Raw genomic sequence first — 21398 nt, forward strand, 5'->3', positions numbered from 1 at the left:
GAAGTGTATAAAGTAGGTATCGAAGCAGTTGCACTATTGTACTGTTATATCGATTTTTTATTCCATAATATTTGCATTTATATAATCTTCTTTGTTTAACGTTGTTTATCGTAATCGTTGAAGAGTTCTCATGTACTTGAAACAAACCTACATGGTGTTAAGTTTTCTTCTATGCGGGTTCGGAGTGTTAATTCTAGGGATTTCACTGTTTCTAGTAAGTAAGAATTCGAAGGAATAATTTAAAAACAATGTTCGAAATATAATTACTGATTAAACGTACGTATTTTCAGTGTTTTCAATCGTATCTGCTTCACAGGATTAGCTATGTACTTCTATACGTAATAATTTCCATGATCGAAATCGTTTGCTTATTTCGCGTGAATTATACGACTCAAACGATGCTGGATGCTTACAACAATGTTTTCGTAGAGCTGTACGTATATATTTTTTATTATATCATATTTTACATTTTATAACCGTACAATGACAAGATGTTACAACCTTTACACACCCCAACATAGTCCACTTTCCGCTAAAATTCTATTCTTTTTTTACTGAGCAATGTTTTAATCTATAGGATTTATAATCTATACACTACCTAAAAGTAATTGTAAAAATTAATTACACACCGTGAATATTAATTTCACGTAGTAAAAAAGTAATTTTTCTAAAAATTACGCAATACTTCAATTTAAGCTAATTTTGCGTGAAGAAAGAAGAAAAATCTTTCATGTCTCATTTTTTTATCTGAGGCTTTGTTTTTGAGAAAATCGACTTTGGAAATTTGACAAATACACTCGAATATTTTACATTCGGCTAATTCCGGATTGAACAAGAGTAAATAATCGACAGGTTTAAATTAATTAAATTAAAAAAACAATTACATTTAAATATAACGCAAAGATGTGGAATAAAATTTTGTCATAAGATATTTCGTGCTTGTTCGAGAAAAATAAATTTGAAGATATATTATGCTCACACGCATGCACACAAGACCATTCGTCTTCAATTAATCCTCGTTTAAGTTCTATCTTCTTGAAAATGAATCCTTCAATGGAAAATTTTCACTTCACGTTTTTTTACTTATTTCCGTATGTATAATAACCTCCTGTTGATTGTGTTTGCTCATACATAGTCAGTCTTTAGCCAAGTTAAAATATACTTGATAAATTTTCAAACTCGATTTTCCCAGAAACGAAGCGTGATATGAAAAAATTGTATCCTACTTATTTTCGACTTATTTTTTCACGTAGAATCTGCGCCTGCACGATTCTACTACGACTAACGCGCCACCCTGTATATTACTGACGTATTAATAAATTACATTTCTAGATATAATGTAGAATGGTACGAGGCACCGTTGCACGTGCAAAAAATAATCCTGTTTATGATGTTAAAATATTCATTTCCTCTTTCTTTCAATATGTTTGGTGTTTTCTCTGCATGCATGGAAGGATTTTCCTCGGTAAGAAATTCATCAGCATCGTAAAATTTTGTCCGCGGTAAACAAGTAAATAGATTTTTATATGTGTTTTAGTTGGCAAGAATGACCGTGTCTTATTTCATGGTAATCTATTCAACAATGCGTTAATCTACACGCTAGAAGAGATGTGTATTCTGTGTTATACAGTGTTGAATAAAATGCAGGATTATGTCTTGGTTCGCTTGTAGAAGAAATTGTTCCACTTACCTATTTTCGGTATATTAATGTTTGAGAAAGTAGCAATGATAAAGGTTACATATTTATTTACTTCAATCTTGCAATTATCGTTGACAGATATTCTTTACGTTATAAGCGGCAGATGTTTCTTTAAAATTTCCAAGTCCATTTAAATTTCCGGTTTCAATGCTAGAAAACGCAAAAAAACAGATTATATCAGAAAATACATGCACGCCCGTTCTCCGTACGCATCAGATGCAAATGATCTATGTTGAAATGCAAATATTTTGATGTGCTTTCACTTCGAGCGAAGAAAATAGACTGACGATGGTAAAGAAATATTTTTATCTCAGATCGAAGGAAGTAAAAAAATATGAGAAGAAGAAAATTGTCACGAAGGATACTACTCATTTCCCCCTTTCCCTGACCTATAATTATCTTATATGATAACTTATTAAATATTTAAGACCTATATGTAGTCGAGTGACGGAAGAAAATCGATCGTTTGAGATATGAATAAATAATTCTGAAATTATAGTTCGTGGGGTTCATTTCGCTGAGAATCAAGAAATTTTTGCAATATTTTGCTGGAAAATCTTTAAGAGAGGTGGAAATAAATAAAATCGAAGATGTAAATGATTAGTAGTTCTTGAACCATTGTACACGATGGTCGAAACACTGGCGTACTATAGTCTCAGCAAAACTCTCTTAAGAGGACTAGGACTTTGGCCGTATCACAACAAAAGATTTAAAGTTTTACAAAACAGTTTCATCAGCTTCAATTTATTTCTTTTTATAATGGCCCAGGTGCTGTAATTATTCTCTTATGTAATTTAACTTTCGTTTAACTTTCATATTTCCTTGAGTTAGATACAATGGAGAGAATATACAGGGTGGTTGGTAACCGGTGGTACAAGCGGAAAGGGGGTGATTCTATGCGAAAAAAGAAGTCGAAAATATAGAATAAAAATTTTTTAGTTTTTATTTTTTTTTTTTTTTAATTTTTCCATCGAGACAACGATCTACAGTGAGATCCGTTATAACATACCGCACGCGTACCGAGCGAAATGCAAAGTCGATTTTCTCGAAAACAAAGCCTCAAACGAAAAATTTTTATTGTATATTTTCGACTTCTTTTTTCACGTAGAATCACCCCCTCTCCGCTTGTACCACCAGTTACCAACTACCCTGTATACTAACTAATTACATTATAAATAAGTTTATTTCTATTTTTTTTCCTTTAATATAGAATATAAAAATACATTACTTGTATTTTGAAACTCTATAAATCTCCATCGAGATTTCAAATGCTCAATAAAAAAAATATATACACGACGACAATCAAATTTTCTTTTCGATCAATAATTACGAATTAGATAGAGTTGAATTTGATGCAAGAACTCCGCTATTTATCGTATATGTACACTTGTTGTTGAATCTTCTATTGTACAAAATTTCCATTCTTGTTACATAGAGCTGCACTATTTTCAGTGTTTTGTTTTCAAGACTAGGGAATTCATGTTGAAGAATGTGTCGACGCTAATTATGAACTTTAGCTACTTCGTAAGGTACAATATAAATTGGTACCAACTTCCTAGAGTGAGTTTTCAAAAATACAATTAAATTATAATTTAAAGAACATTTTGCAAAAACGAACGTAAATATAGGCCAAGAAAATTATGGATAAAATAAAAGAGGACCTGGAAACGGAAAATGGCGAAGTACTTCAAATTATGAAGGATCATGCTTTTATAGGAAGACGTTACGGGATACAACTTTCGCGTAAGAAACATATTTTGATAAATTGTTGACCATAACGAATTAACGTATTTAAAAACGTTAAAGAATTGAACGTATGAAATAATATATCGCAAACTTTATAATTTTATGTATATGTTACAGTAATTGTATATTTATCATTAATCTTCGTAATACTGTACCCCCTGTTAATCTGTATTCAAGATGGAAGTATGTCATTGAACCAAATTTGTTTCACAAAATTTTGCATAGCAACGGAATATCTAATGCTCGAAGAGAAATGCTTTTTGCTCACAGTTTTACATTCGTACTTATCGACAGTGATTTCTATAACTGTTTTTCTGGCAACAGAGTCCTTAATAATTATGTGGCTACAACATGCTGTTAGCTTGTGCAAAATTACGAGGTATAACGAACAATAATTAACTGTCCAGTGCACTGTTTACCTGTTTGAGGTTGCTCGACACATCAGTAGTGATCAGTGTTTTATTTGGAAGCAACAGAACACATATATTAATATGAAAGAAAATATTTTTTAACTGATTTACAATAAGATTTTTAAAATATTATCACCGCTTTACTAATTTTCTATTTTACACTAATTTACGATGTAATCTGCTTTTTTTTAGTTATATTAATATGAATATTTCAACAGGTGAAAATTCCGTCTTGCACTAGTTAATTAATATTTTTGTACAAATACTTAATCTGTTCTATAAGTTATATATACAAGAATATGCACATTATACATTATTTACATTTCTTACGTGTTTTAAATGCTGTTTATATTATTTAAATTTCCAGTTATTACGTAAGAAAAGCCACTCTCGAGAACGCAAAAAATCATTTCGATCGTAGAACTAAAGAGGACATAGCAAAAGTCGTATTCGCTCAGAGTAGAGCAATACAGTTAGTATGGCTTTATACTCATTTGTACCATTATTGTAAGACCAGCTTATTAATTAGTTCCTTTCTCATAGATTTTTTCAAGAATTGCAGAATAATAACGTATTAACATATGGCGTAATCCTTCTGTGTAGTATCATTTCCCTAGGAATTAATTTATTTTGTGTAAGTAGTGCATAAGCTTCTATCTTTTACACAACAATCTTTCGTTAATTTTCTATGGTCTCTGAAGCTGCACAACTTCGTAAATTTCTAGTAGAAATTCTATATTTTTTACTATTAATCCAGTTTCAATAATAAGAATATTCTTGTACCATTAAAATATGGAATGCCAGGATCCGATATCGTTTTACTTATTTCCCAGTTATCGCAGTCCTTGCTTCCTTTATCCGAAATCGAAGAGGGATCAATTACCTATTGTTTATTTATTATTTGCCAATTAACGTTTATGTTCCACATAAGTAATATGTGTCAACAATTATTGGATTATTCCAACAATCTTCATACAGCAATGTAAGCATTTCATTTTTTGCTAACGAATTTAATAACTAAATTTAGAAAAAACTTTAAATGCTACTATTTTTTAATGTTTCTAGATTTCACACCAACTGGTATGAAACTTCTTTAACAACTCAAAAATTGATTTTGAATATCATGTTAAGAAGCAGCAAACCATTCTTATTCAGTATCTCTGGTTTCTATGATGGAACACTGAATAGTTTTCTATCGGTATGCTATTTTTTAAATAATGCTCTCTTGTTGTTTGAATGCAACGTGGTTTATGGTTTACTTACACTTTTAGTTCTTAAAAGCATCGATATCGTATTTTATGATGATATCATCGATACAGTAGTGGGACTTTATCAACGACGAAGTAGCGTGTAGCCGAAAATTGTGTTGAAATAATTGTATTAAAATGAATGTTAAATTAAATAATTCATCGTAAATAACTTTTAATTGAACAATTAAATTTGTTGTGGAAAATTGCACATGTTCCTGAATTCATAATTAGATCCTTCCTTATCCTTATATTATCTGTTTACGTATATTTTCGAAACAAAGGATTTACTTAACTTCGCACTGTGACGAGCAAATTTAATCCAAAGTATTCTATCACTTCAATGACATATTTCTGTGAAAATACTCACTGATGCACAAAGCAAGTTCTGCTACGTTGTAACACATAAAATGTCTGATACTTAACATATCATATTTCTGAATCCTTAAAAAAATGCAGTTTCTGCATGTAAAAGTAAAAAAAAAAAAGAAATTGAAGTGTTATATGGGAAAGGAAGACCTTCAAATTTAAAATGATGTATAAAATATGGTATAATGATATGTAGCTACAAAAGGATAGAAATATTTCTTGAAAGAAATGTTTTGAACGCTTAATACACAACAAAGAAAACAGACTGAACGTGCTCGAGAAATATTTTCATCTCAGACTAAATTACGATATAAAGAACAAAATTTTTCAGAAGGAAGCTACACATATTTCTTTTTTTACGACGTATAATTTAGTTAGTAGCGGTACTCACATTTGGTGCACATTCTCATTTTTCAATCGAATAGAACGGAATAATAAAACATCAATAAAAGGCAATAAACAAAAATAGATGCAGCAAATATTAACACCAAAAGCCAGTCGAAAGAAACTAAGAACAGCAAACGATAATGCCAAAAAGCAGGAAGAAAATTATTATAAAATATATGATATCTCAATGAAAAATGAGAATAAACGAATAAACGAAAAGTATCGTACTATTTGTTTATGTCAACGAATATAATTCCTTTCTGATCCTTCCTAATTGAAGCGTATCCAATAACAAACACCATAGAAAAGTGATTCCTACTCCTTTTCTCTTCGACCAGCTAAAAGACACTGAAAACATCTCGGGTATATTTCTAACGCAGACCCCTGTGACAAAAGCTCGTGAGAAACATAAAAGAAAATTATGAAACTTCCCCTTTTCAGTAACGTATAATTTCCTTAATAATGCACTTTACATAGTCGCAGAGGGGTATCGAATCGATCGATAGCACAGCGTTTAAGTATGAATAATTAATCTTTAAATTGTAGATTATGCCACTCATTTGACTGCAAGAGGACAAAGTTTCATAATATTTGCGAAAATTTGTAGGAGGAAGATTGAAATGGGGTGCAAATATAGTCAATAGTGTTTCAATCCTTGCACACGATGGTTGAACCGGCAGCCCTTTATAAACATAGCATTTTACTGCTATCGTGGGTAGGACTGTGGCCGTACAACAATACGAAGTTTAGATGGCTTCATAATAATATCATCTGCTTTATTTTTCTCTCTGTTGTAATTCCCCAGGTATAATTCCTGTTACGTCGTTTCTACTTTTCTGTGTAACAGTGATTTAAAATTTAAGGTATCTGAGTATCAGCTAATTAATGTATGATTAAAGTTTAAAGATTTAATTCCTATTTTTTAATTTATATAATGCATTGAATACTGGCTGTATTTTTTATAAATCTTGTCATGGAATAATGGGACAAATTCTTAAGTTAAACCGATGAAAGTAACTTGTGACTCGTTGTTATCTTGTTTAAATGGAAGAGATTGTGTGATATCTTTTAACTGGACTACAGCGTGTTAGAAAGTTTCTATAAATTATTAAGAAATAGATTCTATAAATTTCTAAATTTTATAAATTTTATATTTTATTTATTATTATATATATATATTTTTTTTTTAATTAATAAACACTATTTTCCGTAAATTTATTGAACAACATAAACGTTTAAATAATAATTATATTTTATTTCATGAAATTTTTATTTAAAAAAGAAACTGCAATGTTTATGTGTAACTTTCGTTATTTTCAGCTGTTTGTTCTCAAAACCGCAGAATTTACTCTATATGTCCTATCGAACAGACTGTTCCCTATCATAACGAGCTTGTACGTGGTACTTAGATACAACATGTTCTGGTATCAAATCAACGTAGTGAGTCTCAAGAATTGTAGTTCACAAAGTATTATTTTTAATTTCTCGTATTTTCGTACAATAGATTTAGTTAATAATACGATATATTCTTCTTGTAATATGCCAACAATTTTCAGGAAGATTAGCGTCAAATATTTATATAATGTATCCAATGTAACTCTGCTTGATTTTTAGAATTCTTTTAGAATACACGATTAATTTAAGGCGACTCTATAAATAAAAATGAAGCAGAGTCGGATCAAACATATACTTACGGAAGTAAATTGTTTGCTTTTGAAGAATTCAACATTAATCGCGTACCTTACTAATGAAATTGAGAAATCTAGAAAAAATACAGCTGATCAGTGCGATTTAAAAAAAAAAAGAAACCTGTAGAGTTGGTAGTGTTGATAACGAACCTGTTAAATTAATGTTGGTAACGAATCTGTTAAACTAGTGTTGGACAAACATGAACTAACGATCGGTAAATATAATGCGAGCACAATTATAAAATCCAGGTTATGGAATTAATGGAACAAGTGAAATACGACTGGAAGATGAACCATGGCGAGCCTCTTAAGATTCTAAAGAAATACGCTGCATTGGGAAAACGTTATTCAGTGGTATTAATTGGTAAGAAATTAATACGAAACGATAAAACACAAAATAATGTGTAACTCTACTCGATTGCAAATTTGTTACAGCATTAATATATCTAGGAACATTTATCTCAATAATATGCCACATGTTTAGCTATATTCTGTGTATAATTGTATCCACGAACATAACTTGCCAGTATAAATTTCCAATGATGATGGAATACTTCGTCGATGAGAAGAAATATTCCTTTTTCATTACGTTGCATCAGTATTTCTTGTTAATCCTGGATGCTACTATACTAGCCGGAATAGAGACTTTAATGGTAACGTGGTTCCAACACGCTAGCAGTTTATTTGCGGTCGTGAGGTAAAATTAAGAAATTAATTATCAAAGAGAAAAAATATAAATTACAGTTTGCTTTTTAGTAAATCCGATTAAAAAGAAAATTATGTTCAATCATTACCGGTATTCGTATTACTAGGCTACAGATGTTTAAGCAAATTGAAATTATTACGAAAAACTGAAAATGAAAAACTGAGATTTGCATTATTCTCTAAGTTCTACAATGTGCATTATATTTTTGATATTTATGTTGTATTTCTTTTATTTTTTATAAGCTCGATCATCTGCTTCAAGATAAGTTATCGTTCATAATTTGCAGTTATCATATTAAGAAAGCAGTTTTTGAAGATTGTGCTCAATCACACGGTTCACGAAAATATTTGAACAGAAATAGCAAAAGAAACGTAGAGAACGTGATAAATGCACACAGGAGAGCAATGGAGTTAGTATTTTCCCACCTTTATATGTCTAGTCACGATTCTTATACTTACAGTTTTCTGTCTAATCGTTTTTATCTGTTACTAAAGGTACGCATACAATTTACGAGACAAATACATGTTTTCTTATGGTACTTACCTTATATTCGTTATCATATGTCTGAGCATTAATTTGTTTCTCGTGAGTAACATACTGTTCTTACTACTCATTAATAGAAGATAAGATATTTCAAAATTGAATGAAATTTTTGAGAAGTGTCTATAAAAAAAGTATATTTAAAACATTTATTATCACTGTTTTCTTATTCGATTATATTATATATACGAAACCACTTTTTTCCTACAAAAGAAACACGTTTTTCAGTTAACTCAATCAGCATTTCTATACAGAAATATCGAAGAAACGATTATCCACCTAGTTTCTCTCAGCTGCATGCTAATATGCATGGTCCTCTTCAATTATATGGTGCAGCTTACTTCAGATGCCGCTGATAGCATTGTTACAATCATGTGAGCTTCAAAAATATTAAAAAAATTCAATTAACAACAACGAAACAATATAACAAATTTTTTAAATTACTACCTTACATTACTATTACAAATTCACAGATACCACACCAATTGGTACGAAGCATCCGTACCTTTACAGAAATTGTTATTAATAATCATGATAAGGAGCATCAACAGTTTCACTTGCAATTTCTTCGGTTTCTACACTGCCTCGATGGAAGGAGTTTCAATGGTACAACGTTTGCCAAATTTCATAAATCGTCCTCTCGTGTCGAGGCAATACCGTCATTATCGCTGTCCTTGAAATCTATTTTTCAGATCTTGAGAAAGTCAGTTTCATATTTCATGGTGATAATCTCCATGAAGTGACAGTCCCTTCTCGTCCATAGATGTAATATCTAACTAATAGAAATTAGTAGCATTGATTTAGACGCGTAAAAAATGTATTCAGAAACGCAAATGCTAAACATCAAATGTCACAGTATCGTCAAATAATAATGAAATCACATTTAACAGAATTCTTTGATATAAACTCTTTATAAAAAACAATATTCTTTATTCTTTCGGGATGAAGTTCACGAAGTGAATGAAACCCGACGCATTGCCTTGATTCAACCCTAAGTTCACAGACAAACAACAACACATACTAAGTATCTTATTAACAACAAAAGACTTACGAAGAAACGAAAAAAGAATTATGAAAAAGAGTGTCTTACTGTTTTCATGAAATTGAATTGTTTTTGTAAAACAACCCTTTCGCTTCGGCAGTCCAGTTCGCCGAAATACTGTCACTGAACGGAAACGCGCGCCAGAAATACGCACAGTGTGCGTGGTTGCTGTATATATGTTTTTCTAAGTCTTAAATAACAATAATTGTTGTAAGAACCGTATATGAAATATCGTTTCACTGACAATGGATTTAATAGATTTTTTAACACGAAACAGTATATGATCGTTTGGATGTTTGAAATATATTGCGTAAAACGTTTTGATGTTGTTTCAACAATGAGTAACTTTGAGAAATGATTAATCCAATATGTCAATAAAATCAACAGCAAATGTTCTGCTGATAACGAAAAAATATATTATTGACTACAGATAGCACTTGTATATGCATCATTTGGATGCCGGATATATGGGGTGTCAGACTCGGGAGTCGTCGCGTGGTCACTGCCTATATGCGGCGCTCGTACCCACAGGTCATCTCGTGGATGCCGCCTATAAGCGGCGCTCGAAGCGAAAGGGTTAAATACGTAGACCATGTTTCAGTCCTTGCAAGGAGCGTGGTATGAAAATGTCATAATTGACCTGGCACTGGGTGCCTTGCGCGCTGGTTGGGCGTATCCAAATTCCTATGGCCCTAGGGGTGCCCAGGTTCTGTATGGCGATAAGTTGGAGCCGAGGAAAGCACCCGTAAACAAAGACTGACAATACTTGTTATTAAGTTATATCCCGCAGGATGGACTTGCTTATGTGAGTCTATGGGGGCTGGCAAACCCACGTTGCCGCAGTCAGGGGGGACCGTCGGGACAAGCGTCCCGCTTGCGTGAGTCCTCTATGTACACTGCAGGGAAAGTCGCCGGGAGTGTAAGGCGCTTAAGTACGGTTACACTCTCTCTACGTGGCCTTGGGTAGTAACGCACCCACAATCCTGATGCTAAGGATGGGACCGTCGGGATAAGTTCCCGGGTACTTTGTACCTTGAGGCCCCCGCTTACGTGAGTCCCATCTGGAACTGCCGAGCACGGTTAGCAGGTCGCCGGCTGGCAGTGATGTGGCCGTACATCCACACGATAGTTCCACCAATGACTAAGGATGGTACCACGGGGGTCGAGTAAAAGCCCGAAGGAAGTAGCGACCCCCCAGCTCGACCAATTATGGGTTTGGACTCGTGGTGACAGTGCTTGATGGCCAAGATGTTGGCAAGAGGGCCGATTTAGGGGGTATTGGCTCCCCCGAATGGCCTTCGGCGGATGAGTAGCGTTCCACCTGCTTCGGAACCGTTCTGGAGAGACGGAAAGGCTTAGAAAGCGCCTCGTTCGACCTGAGACGAGCGGCAGCCCCTGCCAGGCTTAGCTAATTCAGGTAGCAAGGTACTGGCTGCCTTGTGCGCTGGTTGGGCGTAACCCCAACCCCTATGGCTCTAGAGGTGCCCGGGTACTGCATAACGATAAATTTGCTCTCAGGAAAGCACCCGTTACCAAAGACGTGAATACTTGTTAATAAGTTATAGTCATTGACTGTTGCTTGACACTCCGGAACGTCGAAGATTTTATCTTTTTATTTTCATAGCTGGTGGAGATAGACTGAAGAAATAGAAAAATTGCGAGAATATTTTATTAAAAAAAAAGGAACGAACAGATGATAGAATGTTTTGTCTGCCGGAAATCGTAGAAGTGTTCAAGCTTTTCTAAGGAATGGACTACACAGATAGTCATCACTATATAATATCTATGGAATTACTATGCTCGCCTTGGATATTTGACCGCTTCATCGTACGATATGCGCGGAATTATGGAACGCTTTCGTCATTTTAATTTTATTGACTGGCACAATCATCCAGGTATTTCATTTAATCGTTACAATTCTTCTGATTGTTTGTCCGCAACCTATTCAGTATACTATACATTGTTTCTTTGTGTTAAATGAAATGTAGTCGTAAAGCAAAAAAGATAGAATCGTTGTCTTTCAGCTTCATATCAAATTGTTAAAGGGAGAGTTCATATTCTAAAGATCAAGATTCTATTTGAATGTCAGTTAGCAGCATTCGTCACGACGAAAATGAACATGATGAAAAATGATTTGAACATTTTGGCACGGTTAATTGTTATTTTCAATTTCTTAATTCATATTATTTGACTTTCATACATTTCTAAGAAGTTTCTCGTTGTATTAGAGTCAATTATATATCAATATAGATAATATAGACTGCACTGAACGGGGGGCAACATCGATTGCATGGGGCTATGGGGGTAACGTCACAAATCGATAGCCATTTATGGATTGTACCTACAAACACAATAATGTTAGTGTTGATTCTCCGTAGGCAGTATCGATTGTACGTGCTAAAGAAATTGTATTTCTACGATGACATATGATTCAATCGAGTGCTTGTAGCGCGTATGTAGTTAACTGTAACAAACGCTCTAAACGTTTTAAAAAATACATGCCCCTTCTTTGTTCCTCGCCTGACCAACAAGGCGAACATGCATCTACGTTCTAGTCGTTGCGCAGCCGTTACTTGCAACTTTACGATACGTGCGTACTGTGGAACAATCTCTTTTTTTTGGTTTTTCTTCGCCACTTGCAGAGGAACAGCAAAATTGGTCAGCTTCGATTTTCGCAGATTTTTTGCAAGTTGATAATATAAAAGTTTCGATGAAACTGCAAAAAGGTTAACTACCACCTGATTTCAATGACTTTTGAATATCTTCCACAGGTTCACAGATACATAAAATATATTTTAACAGAACTTATGTCGATGAAATAACGAACACTTGAAATAAAAAGAGTATAAATTGTGAGCAATCGCAAAAGCTGTAGAATGAAGACACCAGTTGGTAACGCACAAGATTAATAAAACTTTCATTAACGCAGCCTTTTCATCGTGCCGCTGTTATGCACACTGTTTACGAATGTTCATTAAAGAAAGCATCTATTTTTCGAACTAGGAAACTATAATCAACTTTTTCACTTATAGCTTCCGTTACTGAATCCACTAGAGCGTATTGTTATTACCTGTTGCTTCGTAACTGCCTTGCATGTTAACGAAGCAGCGGATGATGCGTCGATAAAATACTATGATAATACAGTCACGTAGAATTAACATACTCTATATACAGTTTCATAGGTTATTTTAAAAATTGTGTTTACGCTGCTGTAAAGTGGAATAATTTAGTTTACTTTCCATTGAAACATTGGAGTAGGTATAATATTACATATATACGCAGGTACTACGTAAAGTGGCCAATATATATTAAATAGATTAAATGATTCTTAGCTTTTGTACAAGCGGTATATATACATATAATTAAGTATAGTTCTAATTATAAAAGAGATATATAGAAAAGGAGGAAAGAAAATTTAGAGATAACCAAATATCTCTCGACAGAGAAATATAATTACAATTACGGATCAAGCAAAAAATGTTACCTCTTTCCATGAACGTCATTTAAAATACAATTGCTATCTGTTACTTCGTGCCATGCCTCTTGTGAATATAATATTGCGGAAGAAGTTCCTCCGCTGTAAGACTTGAAGCTGAAAGATTTCAAAAAATGAGCACAAAATGGAAGTAAAAGATTACTTGAAGAATAACATTCGCAAGAATAGGCTCAAGATAATATATCCTCTTATTTCAGGTACAACACGTTGACGTATAAATTAATGTTGCATGCATTGATATTTAACGATTCACAAGTTCCACTTACCAAATATCACTGTTATCATTACATGTTACAATCACTTTCCGAGAAAAAAATAAAAATATTTATCGAGAAGGGAATTATAGAAGATTAGCTTGAAAATCGGTAATTTCACACGTTACAAGATTAAATTGTACGTCTTTTTTTTATTTTCTGTATATATATTAAAAAATCTTTACAGAAATGTAAATAAAGAACACCAACGCGTCAGAATATCCTCGCAGCAGATAGTGAAACTACATTTAGAATTTTCTAGCATAAGAGTGTATTAACATCCTCGGAACGTCCTTTCTCTATGAACTTCACGAACCTTATGAAGTTTGTTGTGCTACGTATAATCAACCCCAAGTTCAGAACAAACTATACACCAACGCACGCTAATACGCATTAATAATAGAAAACTTGCGTGACGGTGGAAAAATATGGAAAAGAAATCCTTATTTTCCTACAGTTTAAAAATACTGTACAAACTACCCTTACTGGCTTGCAACGTACGCATCATGAAATTACCATAATTGACCCTCACCCTCCTTATTAACTTATAGCTACTATTAAGCTATACTACTGTCCATCACTTGTCACTCAGAACTCCACCGTTATTATTTTTTTATATTCACCCCTGTCTAGGAAATATGAAAAATATTCGAAAAATAAAGAAATTGCAGGAATATTTGATTAGGAGAAGAGAAAAGGGAAGAACCATAATCTGTTCAGCCAGACGCGTTCAGACTTTCAAAAAATGGACAACTTCGCAGGAAGTCGCTATTACAGTCTCAATCGAATTCTCATAACTGTTATTGGTCTTTGGCCATTCAGTCGTACGATATATACGAAATTATTGAATGTTCTCGTCGTTTTTCTTTTATTATTTGCTGTGTTCGGTCAGGTATTTGTTTCAATTAGTACCATTCTTGCGATTGTTTGACTGTAATTTATTGCGTGGTTTTTCCCCGTATTTCGTGAAATATAATTTTACGATAAAGTGGAATTCTTATTCTTCAATTTTATGATAAGCTGTCAGAATGAAGTGTATAAAGAATGTATTTGTATCGCAGTTGGTGAAATTGATAACGGCAAAATTGAGTATGACACTGAGATGGAAAATAGTTTCCTGTATCGCGTATTCCTGCATTTTTGTCGTCAAGTACATCGGATACCTCTATTACATTAATGACGTAAGTATAGTAAAATAGAAATAACCAATATCGCTTATCCACTTTTGTATTCGAATGAAGTAGATTTTTGACCGAAAGTACATTTTAAACAAACTATTGATTTAAAACGGCATCTTATGATACAAAACTGTGTACTTCTCAAATACAGGTAAAATGGATATTTCAAAAAATTGCATACGATTGGAATTCGTTAAAAAATGAAGCAGAGCTGCAAATCATTCACGAATACAGTAAAACCATGAAAACACTGTCAATCGGTTTTGGACGTAAGTCGAAACTCTCCATTCTACAATACTAGCTGAACTACTTTCAGTTTCGGGCAAGAATTTTTCAATTTTGACAGAAAATTCTTACTTATTATCAGTTATTTATTATTTTATTATTAACTATTTCTAAATTTCTTTTATAAAAGAAATCTTCAGTTTCATCCAGTTTTGATAATTAAGAATAATATGGTCTGTACTAACCGAAAGGTAATATTGATTTTCTTTATGGGCATGTAGCAACTAAATCTACAAGTCCATATCGATCTGTACGCGCATATGTAAATTCGGTTTATACAATGACAACGATCGAACGCCTGGACATGTTAGCTATAACAAGCATTTTTTCTTTAAAAAAAAATTGTTTCTACACTGCCCTTTAAATCATAAAATGCTATTCATCTTCGTCTGAAAATTTCAACACTGATCACATTATTGAATAATTGGTGAATAGAATAATATTATATATAATATATAAATAATATAATATTATATAATATTATATAAGTAATAGAATAAATAAATAAATAAGAAAGATTTTTAGCAACGTTTACGATAGTTGTCTGCACTTTGTTCTTGAATGTTAATGCAAATATTTTAATCAAAAACATTGTTACAGTGATTCTTGGTCCAACGATTCTAACATTCTTGTTGAAAACATTCAGTAATGAAATCTTGGATTTGTTAATTCCTATGAATTACACGCGTCCACGAGTGCTCCCGATAATGATGGAATATTTTATTGATCAGGAAAAATTTTTCTACTATTTAGCTATTTACATCAATATTACTATTAGTTTTGGAGCACTAAGTGTTTTCGTCACTGAAGTAAATTCCATGTCAATAGTATATCATATTTGTGGACTGTTAAAAATTGTTTGGTAAGGAAATTTAATAATGTAATTAACACACTTAAAAATGAACCATTCTTTCTTTATTATCCATATTGCACATATTTGTTTCCATATTAAACGAATAATAGCTGGAATAACTAGAATACAATATATATATAACCTTATCTGGGATCAATATTTTTCTACAATTGTCATTTATCAGTACTGTATATATCCTGGACTATATCCAATAATTGTAACGAAAACTATCTTTTATCAGGTGTTGATGTTATCGTGATGATAACATGAGATCACTTCATCCTAGTTCGTCTTACGAATTACCTTTTACGTTAAAGTATTGCGGAAATCAAATAACCGTGTTATTGCCGACGTATTATACTTATTGATTTTAATATTGAAGATAATACGCTTACTTGGAATAAATATCAAAATCAATAATATACATTACATTTGTGCAGTCATTATCACATCGTTTAGTATCATATAACTAATTACTTTCTTACATGAATGAAAATTGCGCGAATTATTTTTAATTAAGCTATTAATTGATTATACTCATAATTTCTTTTAGTTTTTTATTCACTGTACATTGTTCCGCAGCTACCGCATAAATCACATATATGTTTCAAAGATACCAGGAGTCTCTCCTGCGCAAAGGAGTATGATAATTCACAAACAAATAATCTCAATTGTGAAATTACACACAACAACCAAGCAGTTAGTATTCCAATATTATTTCAAACAAAATTGTGAAGGCAAAATAATTTGTCAAGAGTTGGTGTTTTTTCTTTTTCAATTTTTCTAATATTAGTTTATCTTATTCGCACAATTAACTTACACAAGTTATTATTTTAGTCGTTCTTAATTCCAGAATAATCTAAAAGTAACAAATATTTCCTTTTTTAAAGTTATATTGATTTTATACAACTAAGGGTAATGCCATTGTACAACGTTTTTTGCGTTTTCGGTCTGATTACGTTCATTCTTGCCCTCTTTCAAGTAAGTATCACACGCTTGGACGAAATTCGATTGGTTAACAATTACCGTTGATTGACAAATCCTTCTTTGTCTCAGTTTGCGAAAGCAATGTCAACCAGAAACGACATGGAGGAGTTGTTGGCATCATTATGTACTGTAATTACTTCTATACTTTACGCTTTTACCGTCATTCATTTTGCCCAAAAATTGACAGATCATAGCTCCGATATTTTTCAGCATTTGTAAGTAGCTTGTATCTACCTAATTCACACTGACACATTAAAAATACACCACTTCCAAATATTATACTACTTTCGTTGTTTGTATGATATGTATAATTGCAAATATAAATATGTTACAACGTTTAATGATATATCATTATTGTAATAAAATACTTGTAGATACAATATCGAATGGTACGATCTGCCAGTGATGGAACAAAAAGTAGTACTCTTTCTCATGCAAAATAGTCTAAAGGATCTTACTTTTATTATTGGTGGTGTTATAGTTGTGTCTCATGATATGTTTACAATGGTAACTATACTATGAATGTACTTGATTTCTTCATATATACTGAAACTGACTTCTTTTAGTATGTTCGAACAGCCTTTTCGTATTTTATGGTTGTTTATTCCTTTGATTAAAATGCTTATCAATTTCTCATCATCTGTCTGCGGAAAACTGGTCGCATATAAATATTTTCGACTGAAAAGTTTATTCTATAAAAGAATAAAACAAGCTCTTTTCACAGGATATGTTTGTATTATTTTAATTTTTATCTCACTGATATCTTTATTGCAAGACATATGTGTGTAATGTGATAATGTTATAATGATAATTCAATTAAATATACATTGCTAAAGTAGAACAAAATTTCAATAAATATACGAAGTACGAGCATGAATGGAAGGTTTAAAATAGAAACACCTGTTAATTACACATTCCCTTCCTGTCATCTTTGTATCGCTATTTCACACCATATTCCTGAATGTTCATAAGAAAACCATCTGTTTCCCTCATTAGAGTACTATAATCTACGTTGTTCAATTATTGTTTCCACCTACATCCATTCGCCACAGTGTATTGCTATTGCCTTCTGATATAGAAATATTAATACTGTGCATGTCAACGAAAAGATGGAGCATTTTACAATATATAATACAATTTGGATCGAGAATCGTTCAATTCTAGCGGTAAAGAGTCCTCTACGTGTAGTTGCATGAACATGAACTATACCAGGAACGAGTATATAATACTTGAAATTTGTTAAAACTGGTCGATTATAAAGTTACACATTATAAAGTCACGAAGGCTTTTCTTTATCGTAATACAATTAAATAGCAACATTTTCCAGGTAAAATTAAATATTAGATAGACTTTTATAATTTCTTCAAAATATCCGTTTTTATTGACGAATGTTAATGGATACCGAAAAGAACTAGTAATTTCATTTTCCTCTGATTCAGTAAACTAATTAACGTTTTGATAATGTAATAATTATTCAACTTAATAATTATAGTGTTAATGCACTTCAATTCTATTTCACAACCAATTTTATTTTTCACAATTTTATTATTTCACAACCAAAGTTATTTTTATTCCAGAATGAGAATATGTAAGCATAAGAATAAACAGGATTGGAAGATGTCTAAGAACGTAATGAAAGTAATAAGAAAATTGTTCAGAAATCTTGAAATCAACGATATTCGCAAGAAAAGGACATACGAAATCCTGATAAAGAAGATATCTAATTCGAAGATGTAAATTACGCCATTGTATAATCGTGAAATGTGGTAAGAATCTGAAGACGTAAGAATTGAGACTTATGAAATGCAAATTCACATCGCTGTTTATTACAGGTAAAATATATTAATTGATAAATGAACGTAGTTATCGTATCACGTAGATATTACACTTTGAACAGCTCGTAATCTCCCTTTACCAGATATAAATTTCGCTATTATTATCGTAAATGATCACAAGTATTCATAAACAGAGAACGAAACTTATATCTACGAACATAACTCACGATCAGCAAACTCTATTACACGAATAAAATAGACAAAAGGCAAGTGTTCTCGATAATTCCGAATATAATGAATAATTTTAGCCTTTTTATTATTTTGTCAAATATTTACCATGAAAAATTCAGGGATGTTACATTCAGTATGATATCGATCCTGTTTAAATTCTCCTTTTTGTTTTCTAAGTAGCCTTTTGGTTACCGTTCGGAAACAATTTCAAGCATTGACCAAACTGAAAGATTCGAAGGTGCGGGGACTATCCAGCTCATTGACAGGGAAACGATCGCCGGTATTCTCAGATTCAAAGCGCAAAAGTGCCTCGGCTCGTGAATAGAAATGAACTGAACCTGGAAGTCGTTACCGCGAGGCTGATGGTATTCCTTTGCCTTCGATCAGTCCTACCCGAGATTACTCCTTTCACCAGTGAATATTCCAATTCTTTTTTCCTGTCCTTTCTTGGATACTCCCCTAGCTAGAGCGAAGTTTGAACATCCAGTAATATTTTCCTGTTCGAAACGTTCCTTTTTTCATTCTCCTTCAACTTTTGTGGCATGGGCGAAATATTTTTCTGCAGAAGTAACGATAAAAAATAGTAAGATGATGATCTGCAAGATCGTAAAATGACAAAAACTAAATTTAGTAGAAGTTAAGTGGACTCATTAAATAAGAAACTGTTTCGTTGTTTATTGTTTGAAACGAATTATCGAATTTTCTATGTGTTGCATGGAATTCGTGTGTTGATTCGTTTCATTAAAAATTCCAAATCTTAATCGTATCGTACTGTTCGTTGTTTAAAAGTTTACATTACTTTGACAAACTTGTTGAACTTTCCGTACCCAACCAAGTACCGTGTGAACTGTATGTAACCAACAAAGAATCCAATTAAACCAAACTCGTCACGCTATCTGTAACACAAATTTCAATTTAACCATCTTCGGCAAATTCCCAATCTCGATTTCACCCTCGAAACTCTAAACTACGAATTGTTACGATCGAATTGGCTATACCGCAATACAACGAGACTCGTAGCATCACGCGGGCTCATTAAAATGAGAAAAAGAGGCTCGCAACTACCTAAAGCGAGAAACGAACCTACCCGAGCGGACTTGGTCTCGATAAGAGATCAGAAGTTTTCGAGGCCTCTCATTGCTGCGAAGGAGGCGCGGCAAAAAATGAAATCGCGTCGGAATCTGGCCGAACGCGAAAGAAACCACGCAGCGGCGTGAAATTACAAGCGTCTGGTCCGTCAACCTTGTACGATCTTCGACGAAATAGGGAAGCAATTGGCGAGAAACGAAGCGTGAAGCGTCTGCTCGGTAATCAGCGGACCAGCCCATGACCGTAGATCGGCTTGGTCGATCGCGAGAGATCACGCGGTCAATTTGTGCAAGTAACTAGACTTTCTTCAACGAAGAAAAAGAAAGGAACGGCTACGTGGATGGAACGATAGATGGATAGCGAAAGGGTACGTTACCTTGGACCCGCTACCGAATCGATCCTCTTATCTAAAACGCGAATATAACGTCTCTATCTAGTCACTACCACCCTCTCGTTTGGCCGACTGTTCCCTATTATCGCTCAGGGTGCGAACTTACCATGATCGTAGCTCCAGGCACGTGAAAGGGAATTATTCCAAGCAGCGTCGCACTTTTAGGTTGGTCTTCGTCGAAAGAAATCACTGGCCCATTCTTGCGGTCGTTTGCTGATACGTAGTTTGGATTCGGAGCTTGATGAACGCTTTATTGTTCCGGTTTCTCGATTCTTTTACACGGAGGATAGAGGAAGACTTTCAGGAATTTCAGGCTTTATAATGTAATTGTCTTTCTTTCTTCTTTTTTTTTTTTTCTTACACTTTCGAGGTGGATTTTTATTTTAACAATGAACGTAGCGTTATCATAGGAACTATAATATACCGAAATTTGAGAATTAGGTTAACTGTAGTTTTTTAAATGGGATATGTAATTTCATTTGTAGCAAGAACTTATCTTGCAACATATCTATCAAGTTTTAAGTATCCCTACAACAGGTGCTATGTCATAAAAGAAAAATATTTATATTTCGAGAAAGAAAAGATTCGTATGTTTGTACGATCTTTTCCATTCTTAGAGTGTGTAGAATATGACATCGAAATTTCACTACCTTAAATGTTCTGTTGCATTTATATCTACCGTATTATGCAACGTCCCCTCTTTCAAAAACTGATCCAATTTTGGTACCGCAGGCATCCTTCCAAGGAAGTCGTAAAGGGATGAAGTGGAAAGAGAAAACGAGAGGAAAAATCGGGGAAAAGCTGAAAAAAGCCAGGACGCACCTGTCCCGCAAAGTTGTTCGCATTAATTCGAACTAATCTCGTAAGATCGTAAGGAACAATGTTACTCAGGAGCTTCTCATAGCGGTGCTCTCTTCTTCGACGTAAAAAGAGTGCCTAGATAGGATGCGAAGCTCGTTTCACCGCAATTCCACTTCCATCTCTAATCTTTACTATTTTTTCAAAGGTGAATGCATATGTTCAAT

The 21398-nt window shown here is 33.1% G+C and overlaps 2 protein-coding genes across 3 annotated transcripts in view; both read left to right on the plus strand.

Moving 5' to 3' along the window:
• Positions 1 to 21398, plus strand: part of LOC117232324 (mannosyl-oligosaccharide 1,2-alpha-mannosidase IA) — a 241561-nt gene that overhangs the window by 182262 nt on the left and 37901 nt on the right. The gene's annotated exons all lie outside the window — the stretch shown is intronic.
• Positions 4696 to 9535, plus strand: LOC117232333 (putative odorant receptor 69a). The gene is made up of 3 exons (XM_033491666.1): positions 4696 to 4837; positions 4921 to 5053; positions 9485 to 9535. The coding sequence occupies exons 1-3, from the start codon at positions 4773 to 4775 to the stop codon at positions 9533 to 9535; spliced, it is 249 nt and encodes an 82-aa protein (XP_033347557.1). The 5' UTR covers positions 4696 to 4772.

The sequence above is a fragment of the Bombus vosnesenskii genome, unplaced genomic scaffold, assembly GCF_011952255.1.
Source record: "Bombus vosnesenskii isolate JDL3184/JDL3185 unplaced genomic scaffold, Bvos_JDL3184-5_v1.1 scf7180000013286, whole genome shotgun sequence".
Classification (NCBI taxonomy): domain Eukaryota; kingdom Metazoa; phylum Arthropoda; class Insecta; order Hymenoptera; family Apidae; genus Bombus; species Bombus vosnesenskii.

Excerpts from the sequence above, each read along its gene's own strand:
- LOC117232333 (XM_033491666.1), top strand. The coding sequence starts at position 4,773 with ATGTTCCACATAAGTAATATGTGTCAACAATTATTGGATTATTCCAAC. Across the intron at positions 4,838-4,920 it reads AACAATCTTCATACAGCAAT|ATTTCACACCAACTGGTATG; the intron begins GTAAGCATTTCA and ends TAATGTTTCTAG. Across the intron at positions 5,054-9,484 it reads CACTGAATAGTTTTCTATCG|ATCTTGAGAAAGTCAGTTTC; the intron begins GTATGCTATTTT and ends TCTATTTTTCAG.